Source organism: Aegilops tauschii, chromosome 4, assembly GCF_002575655.3.
Source record: "Aegilops tauschii subsp. strangulata cultivar AL8/78 chromosome 4, Aet v6.0, whole genome shotgun sequence".
Lineage (NCBI taxonomy): Eukaryota > Viridiplantae > Streptophyta > Magnoliopsida > Poales > Poaceae > Aegilops > Aegilops tauschii.
The window spans coordinates 511,788,587-511,798,303 of record NC_053038.3 but is presented as its reverse complement, the minus strand read 5'-3'; the positions used below and the strand labels follow the sequence as shown (position 1 = coordinate 511,798,303).

Genomic DNA, 9,717 nt, shown 5'->3' with positions numbered 1-9,717 from the left:
CACCAACGAGCACCGGTCACCGCAGACCCGGCGTCGATCCACCAGCCGAGGCCGCCGCCACGGATCCAAAGCCCCCCGAGGAAGAACGGGGCGGCCAGATCCTCGCCGTCACCTTCACCGGCGGCCGAGCGGCGAGTCGGCGGCCACCTCCGGTGGCGACGAGGGAGAGGAGAGATGGGGGAGAGGGCCGGCAGCGGGTTAGGGTTACGCCGCCCGAGTTGCCCCTGCGGGAGCGACGCGGGGGCCGTGATGATATGGGAGCCACGAATGAATTACCTCTGCGTACTCTCTCTCTCTCTCTCCTTATTACCTTTGGTTCGCAAGTGGCAACACTGTTGGCATATATAAGCAGCATGCACCAACACATGATCGACCAGACATACCATGTCCATTACTACTACTCATAGCATATACCGTGTACATGTATATGTATAAAAACCGTACGTACAGACAATCGACATCATCATTCTATACTGCTACGTACACAGGAATAAAACATCTCGGATTCCATGCTGGAGCACAGCATCGGCTTGAGTTAAGCGGAGGCAGCGTCTGGACTAGCATGCATGGTGTAGCGTCCGTTCCTCACGCCTTGAGTTTGGCCAGGGGAGCGCGGGACGGGAGTTGCTGAAGAGAAACAGAGCATAAAATTCAGAGCCGTCAGAAGAACAGAAGAGAGCGAAGGCGAGGTTTATTGGTCAGTGAAGTTTGGCATACCTGGTAGCAGGAGATGAGGGAGGTGACGAAGCCGAAGGCCCCGGTGACCCTGGGGGTGATCTTCTTGGGCGCCAGCTGCAGCAGCCCCACGGCCACCACCACGTCCATGCCCGCCTTCACCAGCGCCAGCAGCCGGTCGTCCGACTGCTTCATCTTCCCCAGGTACTGCTCGTCCTACAAGACCACCAAATTATGTTAAAATTTCACATACATCGTCCGTGGGCGGCAGATCTAAAATGATACTGTACCTCGTATTTGTCGGCGCCCCTAAGCTCCTTGGCGCGCTTCCTCATCGCCTTTGATAGTCTCTTGAGCTCACCAAGCTGCAATCCCACTCAAACGATCAGTCATATACTCATGTAGCATGTTACAAGGAGTCTCCATGAGATGAAATTGTGCATATATATGTACCTCGACTAGACTTGCACAGACGGAGGAGGCCATCCAGCAGTAGAGGGACATCCTGGCGATGCGGTCCGTGCGCTCCTTGTTCTACACCAGCAACAACAGAAGAAGAGAAACCAGGTTCACATATTGCTAATCAATACGTACTATGCACGATGGAATGGAGTGGACCATTGGAAGAGGGTGAGACGCTTAAATCTCGGCAAACAAAACCTGGTAAATCCCCGATCTTCCTAGCCACACGAACTGGTCCAGGAACAGGAAGGTCGACAGCAACGCATTCTTGGACTGCAGCAGTTTCAGAAACAATTAACAGTCAGCACATCATTCTTACAGCCTCACTCAAACGGTGAGAAATTAACGCGGTATAAAGTATAGAGTACCTTCCCAAGCAAGACCAGCGTGAGAGGGGTCCCTTTGGCGGCCGGGCTGATGAGGGCGTGCAGATCGTTCACCCACTGCAGATCCATCGATGCAAGGCCAAAACGAAATTAACACAGCTGCAGCCTACATGGAGCAGATTATAATGGTACTGTATGTGCGTGAGCGAGCTGACCTTGAGGAGGCGGAAGACCTTGCGAGCCAAGGTGGTGGACTTGTCGACGTTCTGCGCGGTGCCGGGCTGGCCGTTGCTGATGAACTTGGAGCCGTACTGGATGGCCCTGCAGATCTTGTCCCGAGCCTCCGCCTTGTTCAGGTACAGCACCGCCAGCCCCAGCTCCGCCCGCGTCGCCTCCAACGAGCCCATCTTCCTTCCTGCGCTCTCAACTTCCAAATTAATAATGGCACGGAATTCAGAAAAACTTCTGAACTCGATCTGAAGCAGCTCGAATATTCAGAAAACCAGAGCTTGCAATCTTCTAGTACTACTGTACTACGCGTGGCAACAAAATTCAGAAAAGCAGAGGCCGAAGCAGACATCAGTTTATAAATAAATAATCTCGTACTAGCAGCGAGAATCTCTGTCGGCAAAGCAGGGTGTAATTTCTCGAAAAGAAAGCTAGGAACTCAAAACAGAGGCGAGTGAGCAGGCCGGGAGATGCACAGGCACTTGCTAAAAATCTAAAACTGTCAGCTCAGGAGTGCATTGCAATACTGCATCAGTAGGAAATTAGGCAACAGGCATGGCGGCACAGGCTGCCACGGGACGCAAGACGAAGCACCGATAGAGTGGATTAAGACGAAGATGCATGCTGGGCAGTGCAATTACCTTGGTAATGACGGAGCTGGGAGAGGGGAGGAGGGTGGAGAAGGGGCGGGTCCGGCCGGCTGGTGCTTAGCTGCTGGGGAGGGGAGGGGAACTGCTTCTCCGGCTGCTACTGCTGCTTCACCATCCGATTTTGTGTGGACTGAGAGGAGATGAGCCGTGGAGGGACGGACGGGGCTGCCTCCCTCTCCTCCGGCTGATGAGAGACGGACGGGTTTGGATTTTAGCCCTGCCATGCGTGTGGCTGTGCCCACACGACACCAGGCCGTGAATGGATTTAGCGCTAGATAATTCGTGTGTGGGCTGGATTTATATGCAAGCGCTCAAGGCATCTCTAATCGACCCTCTTAAATTTTGGTCTTCTCAAACCTTAGAACATCTACAGCCGGACGTCTCAAACCCGCCTCATATGGTCGGGCGGACCGCCTGGTCACTGTCCGCTCTTATCACAATTTTTTGACCCAGACGAGACCCACAAACGGCCCTCAAACGCCCGGCCTGACCGGCACCCTTCATATGCTGCCCAAATATGAGGCGGATATGGAGCGCCCGCCACGTCGGACCTGGCCCATGCTGGCCCCCTCGACCCAACATAAAATCCTCCTCATCCGCTCGCCGGACCAACCCTAACCAGTTCACTCTCCTCCCCTCCACTCCCCTCCGCCACCCAAGATCGTCTTCGGCTCCTTCCGGTCGTCTCCGACATGGCGGGCAGTGGATCCGAGTCCTTCACCTCCAAATCCGTCGACCCCGAGCTCATCCCACGCAGCCCCCAAGAAGGAGATGGCCGCCCAGCCCTCCGCCCCGCCCAGGAGGAGACCCGTGGATGGCTACGCTCGGACTCCATCCGTCGGGAATCCATTGCGTCCGCCCAAATGGCACATGGATCCGGCGCTAGGCCAATCGTAGCTGCCTCGCCGGAGGCCGTGCGGTACTTCTGGCGTCCGAACGTGCTGGCGGACGCGCAACCCCTCTGCTGGCGCGCCGATATTGGGGACGCACCATCGTCCCACGAGGCGATGGCACAGCGTGCCCGCCGTGCAAGGCACCGGGCGCGGGAGGCGGCGGTGGACGTCGGCGAGGCAGAGTCGCATTCTCTGGCGCCCCGTATGGCGCATCAGTCTGGGTGCCGCAACCGCATCGTGGTGGACGTCGGCGGCTCGTCCCCGGAGGGATTCGTCGTCGATCTGACGTCCACCGGCACCATTCGGGTTCCGGGAGAGTAGGGCTTGGGAGACGGCGGTGCCTTGAGTCCCGTGAGCCGGCTCGTGTCCCATGCCCTAACCTACCTTGCCGCCGACCGGACCAATACTCTAAGGGGCGCGGCCAGCCGCCGGACATGGCCAGGGCGGAGCCGGGCGGGCGGGAGCGGAACCGGACGAAGCTCCTGCCAGAGATCGTTGTGTTGCATGTAATAATATGGATTTTGACGTTTCTAATTTGAGGTATCTGGATGTGAACTGCTTTTTTGAGGGGTGATCGATCACTGTCCGCGGACGCATCCTAGCGCGTTCGCGGGCGTTTGAGGGATCGAATTTGCTAAGTCCGACTGTAGATGCTCTTACCACCTCGAATTTGAGAAGTTAAAAAGCCAAAGACCCCCGCTAAACTTAGCTCTCTAATTGTTTTTTTCCTTTAGATCACTAGTTCATACAAAACGCATTTGCCGGATGCCTCAAACCATCCCTCATACGCCCGCGGACACGCCCGGTCAGTGACCGGACAGGAGAGAGAAGGAAAAACGTGACCCAACCAAACCCCTCATATCATCCCTATACGGCTGGGCTGCCCGCGAACCCTCATATCCATCTCAAATATGGGGAGCATATGAGGGCTCGCGGACGCGCCCGGGCATTCCGCCAGATAGGACGTGGCCCCACCCTGGACCACCTTTTCTCTTTCTTTATTCATTCTTCTATTTCTCTCTTCATCTCCACCAATCACATGCAAAGTGACCGGGCATATGAGAAGAAAAATAAGGAGTGTGGTTGCGCGAACGGATAAATATGGGCTCAAAACGGACACGCCCGATCACTAATCGGGTGCGTCCGCGGGAGTTTAAGGGGTCATATTTGCTATGTTCGGCTGTAGATGCTCTTAGGATACATGGTATCTATAATAGAACTCTTAAATTTGAACTTCTTAAATGTCTTCTTAAACCTTAACTCCTCCAATTTGAAGAGTTAAAAAAACATGGATCTAACCCATCCCCTAAAATTTAACTCCCGGATTTTTTTAAAGAAGTCTAACATGAGTAACCCTCAAATTAGATCACTAGTTCACCCAAAATAAGTTGACATGAGTACGGCACACCAAGCTATTGATGTACCACAATAGTCACCATTTGCGTAGGGAGGCTCACGAAACCACCACCGCATAATAACAACCCCCCCCCCCCCCCCCCCCCCCAAGGAAAAAAGAGCTCCATCTAGTATCCCCACCCCCAAAACTTCATGGTGGAAGAATAGTGGGACAACGGCCTACCGGCGGAGGAAGGGCGACTGCATGGTGCACCCGAAAAATCTCCTTTCTATGGTTTAGAGAGGAGATAGTGGTTCGATGGATCGTAGATAAGTAAAAGTTAACCAACCAATATAGTGTCGAATTTGAAGCTCAGATCTTGCAAATGGGAAACAAGACCAGTAGGGGAGCAGCCCCTATGTTTTTTAATCAAAAGGAGAATGTAAGACACAACGTCCGAGTCAAGGCTCGAACCAACATCAGTGAAGAGACACCACTGCGCTTTGGCCATTGGGCCAGGAGCCCGGAAGATTGACGCCTTTTCGCTCTACTAAGGTTCGGAAGGGCCAGGTCACCCCCAAATGCAGCTCTTCGCCTAGCTGGTACAACACGATAGAATCCTCACGGCGGAGAATTTGTCAATCCGTAGATGGCAACACAATCTGATCTGTCATCTTTCTTGCATTCGTTGAGACTTTCGCTCACCTATGTCGAGATTGCCCCTTCTCCCAGGAGGTATGGAGGATTGTCAATGCTGCCAAGGAGATGACCATGCCAAGCCCATCTAACGCTGATTCTTCCATAAACCCGTGGTGGGTTGGGTTCCTCGCGAGTGCCTCTGAGCGGAGCGTAGTGAGATCATGACATACTTGCTCTGGAACATTTGGAAGGAGAAGAACAGTCGTCTATTCACCGACAAGAGGATGACCTACCGAGAAGTAGCTAACCAAGCCTTGACGGATATTCACTTACACAGATCTAGTTGTTTTCTCTTTTGCGAGTAGTCTGCATGTCGCTTGTGACACACACACACACCCCAACACACAACAAATGGTGAAAGTAAGAAGTCTTCTCCTTTTCTGCGGGGAAGTGAAATATCTTCTGAGAGAGCAGTGGACTTTTTAAAAAAAATGCATTGCCTTTTAGCAAAATTTAAAAGATATATGTTGGAAGCACACAAAACACAAAAATGAAAAAAAAAGAACACTTGTTTTCTTTGCTTTACCCCATGAGCATATTTATTTCTTCGCCAAAATAATGCACCTTTTATTGCCCGTTATTATTAGCAAAAATATCTTGTTTCCTCTTTGTTTTTCTCTCGTTTTGCGTCTTTGGGCCCACCTGTCAAAATACCCCTGAATCATTTTTTTCTCTTATGCTGCGGTTCGGCCGGTCGGGTGCGCTCGGGTGAGGAACGGAACAGAGTCTCCTTCCTCTGCGCGCCGCCCCTCACCGTCGAGCTCGCTGCCGCGCGACTCCTCCTGCCAAGCTGCGCCGCGCCCCTCCCCATCGGCATCGCGGCCGCGCCGGGATTCCTCATTCTCCCAGGACGCGCCGCCTCCTCGTCTCCCCCCGGACCGCGCGGCGCCGCCTCCCCTCCCCGTCTCCGGCCGCCGCGGCCTGAGCAGCTCCGCGCGGCGGCGAGACCTCGCCGGTGTTTCCTCGCAAGCCGGCCACGCCAACCGCGACAGCTGCACGCAGGCAGTCGAGGCAGATTACAGGGGCACCGCACACAGGCAATCCAAAAGCCAGGCTCGGCGCCCCCACATCTGGCTGGAATGCTGGATTGGCTGGCCCCCTCTCTTCGGTCTGACATGATCTCCTCCTCGCTCCTCTCGCGCCCCCGCCTCGCCCCGCGACCCGCATCCGCCGCGGCTTCCCCCTGCCGCGCCCGCCTCGCGAGCGGCGGCGGCGCGCGCGGGCTCGCGGCCGGCGTGCGGTGCCAGGCGCAGGCGGGGGACATGGACGCGCACTACATGCGGCGCTGCGTCGAGCTGGCGCGGACGGCGGCCGGGCACACCAGCCCCAACCCCATGGTGGGCTGCGTCATCGTCCGCGAAGGCCAAGTCGTCGGCGAGGGATTCCACCCCAAAGCCGGCCAGCCCCACGCCGAGGTCACCCCTCTCACCCTTCTTCTCAAATTGATGCTCACTCTTTTGGGACTACGAAGGATTTGTTGGATGATGTTTATTGCAAGCCTGGGAATTCAACAACTATCTCATCTGTCAAATCTTCTTGATGTACTCATCGTTAACAGAATTTCCCCTAATCTTTACCAGTAGCCTGGCCTGTTAGCAGTTGACAATCTTCATATGATCCCTAATTTCACATACCATATTTTACTCCATTTAGGAAAAACCAGCGCTACATTAATCAGTACTGTTCCAATACTGCATTATGTCATAAATTGTTCACTTCTACTGTAACTGTCCAGCAGATGATAGATACATCTAACACCAAACAAATATTTAGCAAATAACTATCACTTGTAGCCAGTATGTCAACAGTATGCAGTGGTTTTCAGTCATACACAACAATATGGTCTCAGCTAATGCTATTATGAAGAAATAATAATCAGCACCGTTGTAGTATTCGGCTATTACCCTATTACGTACAGGTAACAGAACATATTTTTTTTTGCTTGCATAAGAACTTGGGCCGCTAAAGTACAATGGTGCTGATAATTTCATAGGCTCCTAGCCAAGTATGGTGTTGCTAATATGTGGCTATGTGTGCAGGTATTCGCTTTGAGAGACGCAGGGGATTTGGCAGAGAATGCAACAGCTTATGTGAGTTTGGAGCCCTGCAACCACTATGGGAGAACCCCTCCCTGCACTGAAGCACTCATCAAAGCCAAAGTTAAGGAGGTTGTGGTGGGGATGACTGACCCAAATCCTATTGTAGCATCTAAAGGGATTGAAAAACTCAGAAACGCCGGCATAGATGTGAGGGTTGGTGTGGAGGAAGAATTATGTCTCAGATTAAATGAGGCTTATATTCACCGTATGCTTACTGGGAAGGCCTTTGCAACTTTGAGGTAAATATCCAACTACAAGTATCTTTCCTAGGAATCTAGACCGGTAATATCAGTACACACATTTTTGCCATTTCTTAAATATAGGAATAGCTTAATTTTGAAATATAAGTTGCACAGTATGTCCAAACTTTCTGTTTTACATCTGTGGTTAGGAAAACATAGAACACTCATTGCTTCAGCTATTATGGTGTAGTGATATTTATATTTTGTACCGTTGCGTGCCATTTTCTTTAGTCCTTTTCGTCTGAATACAGTGTGTGACGCTGCTGCTGATGTTTATCTGTTCATACTGAACCAGAACTACACTCTCGATGAATGGAATTGTCATAAATCAAATTGGGAGCGGAGCTGATCAACCAGGAGGATACTACTCCCAATTAGCGAAAGAATACGACGGAGTTATAATTTCAAGCGACATGGCCAAGGCGACTACTTTACCAATATCACAAGAGGCTGGCGCAAAGCAGCCTCTTTACATCATCATAGTGCAGGGAGAAGGTTCTGAATTACACATCCCGTTTCTCGACGAGGAGTCGGCATCTAACGCCATAGTCCTTGCCGATAGTCCCGTCACCGTGGAGCCATCGGGAGTCAGCGTCTCGGTCCTCGACCAGATGAACCTAGAGTCCATCCTTCGACTTCTCGCGGATCGAGGGTTGTGCAGTGTGCTGGTTGATTTCCGAGATGCCGGAGGCGTCCTGGTGCCGCTGCTGAGCAAGTTTCAAGAGGACAAGCTGGTGCAGAAGGTTGTTGTGGAGCTCTCACCTGTCTGGGTGGTGAGCCCTGGGCCGAGCGACCTGGCGTTTGGTGGCAGCCAGTCGTTTCCACTCAAGAATGTGGAGCACAAGGAGGTGAATGGAACTTTGCTGCTCGAGGGATATTTGTAGCATCTTATCTTCTCTGTCTGAAGATTTGTGGCCTCCTTTTGTAAACACCCAGCCATGTAAACTTGAGCCTGATTCTTAAAACCCCACCACCTCGATCCCGCTCCTGCGCTCTCCTATACCCCATGGCGTCGGAGTGCGACCAGCACGAGCACCTGCGCCCCGAGGGCACGGAGCTGCTGGCGCGCATAGCCGTGGACTACACACCGGACGCCTGCCGCCACGCGCCGGCGTCCGGCGAGATCCACGTCACCTACGACCACCGCGGCGGGGCGCGGTGGCGGTCCCGCGGCCGCTTCCTGCCGGGCTGCGCCGTGGCCGCCGCGGTCCGCGCCCCCGCCGGCGACACCGCGGGGCTCAACTACAACCTCTACCTGTCGTCGCTGGAGGGCTCCAGCGACATGGACGAGATCGACTTCGAGTTCCTCGGCAACGACAAGCGCGCCGTGCAGACCAACTTGTTCGTCGCCGGGAGCGGCGGCAGGGAGATGGTCCACCAACTCCCCTTTGACACCTCCGACGGGTTCCACCACTACGCCGTCGCCTGGAGCGCCGAGGCCGTGGAGTGGCGCGTCGACGGGGAGGTGATCCGGCGGGAGGAGCGGCGCGACGGGGAGCCCTGGCCGGAGAAGCCCATGTACCTGTACGCCTCCTTGTGGGACGCGAGCGACGTCGACGAGGGGAAGTGGACCGGCACGTACCACGGCCGCGACGCGCCCTACGTCTGCAGCTACAGAGACGTCAGGGTGCCCGTTGTCGCGCTATCAGCGGGAGAGGGAGAAGAATGCCAGGATGATGCGAACGCCGGAGATGAGGCTGGTGCTGCGGAGGAGGAGGTTGACGCCGAAGCTGGTAAAAATTAGATCTCGGCGTTGTCCCGCCTCTGATCGTGCCACCAGCCATGTGGAATTAACTAGCTATCTTGCTCAAGTGTTGCAATAAAAGATTTATGAATTATTTGCTGTGAAGGAAAAACAATGATAATACACACAGTTCTTTTGAATAACTATACTTTAATGTTGCATATATATTTTTTTTAGAAAAGGAGGAAGACCCCCGGCCTCTGCATCTGGACGATGCATGCAGCCACTTTATTAATTATTCACACAAGACCTTACAAAATAATACAACAGTAAGACTAAAGCCAACGTCTATGCAACATCTATCGCTACTCCTATCCAATTGATGAAGGGATGCCGATAGTCTGGGTCTAATACCAAACAGAC

At 53.5% G+C, this 9,717-nt stretch overlaps 2 protein-coding genes across 2 annotated transcripts; one reads left to right on the top strand and one right to left on the bottom strand.

Moving 5' to 3' along the window:
- Positions 1-366: 366 nt before the first annotated feature.
- On the bottom strand, positions 367-2,614 carry LOC109779406 (peroxisomal membrane protein 11-1). The gene is made up of 8 exons (XM_020338022.2): positions 2,333-2,614; positions 1,679-1,878; positions 1,506-1,580; positions 1,336-1,410; positions 1,129-1,209; positions 966-1,040; positions 718-891; positions 367-627 (listed from the first exon to the last, which is right to left on the bottom strand). The coding sequence occupies exons 2-8, from the start codon at positions 1,868-1,870 to the stop codon at positions 586-588; spliced, it is 714 nt and encodes a 237-aa protein (XP_020193611.1). The 5' UTR covers positions 1,871-1,878; positions 2,333-2,614; the 3' UTR covers positions 367-585.
- Positions 2,615-5,967: 3,353 nt separating this feature from the next.
- LOC109779407 (riboflavin biosynthesis protein PYRD, chloroplastic) lies at positions 5,968-9,472 on the top strand. Its single transcript, XM_020338023.4, has 4 exons — positions 5,968-6,684; positions 7,309-7,607; positions 7,906-8,458; positions 8,629-9,472. The coding sequence occupies exons 1-4, from the start codon at positions 6,349-6,351 to the stop codon at positions 9,352-9,354; spliced, it is 1,914 nt and encodes a 637-aa protein (XP_020193612.2). The 5' UTR covers positions 5,968-6,348; the 3' UTR covers positions 9,355-9,472.
- Positions 9,473-9,717: the final 245 nt, after the last annotated feature.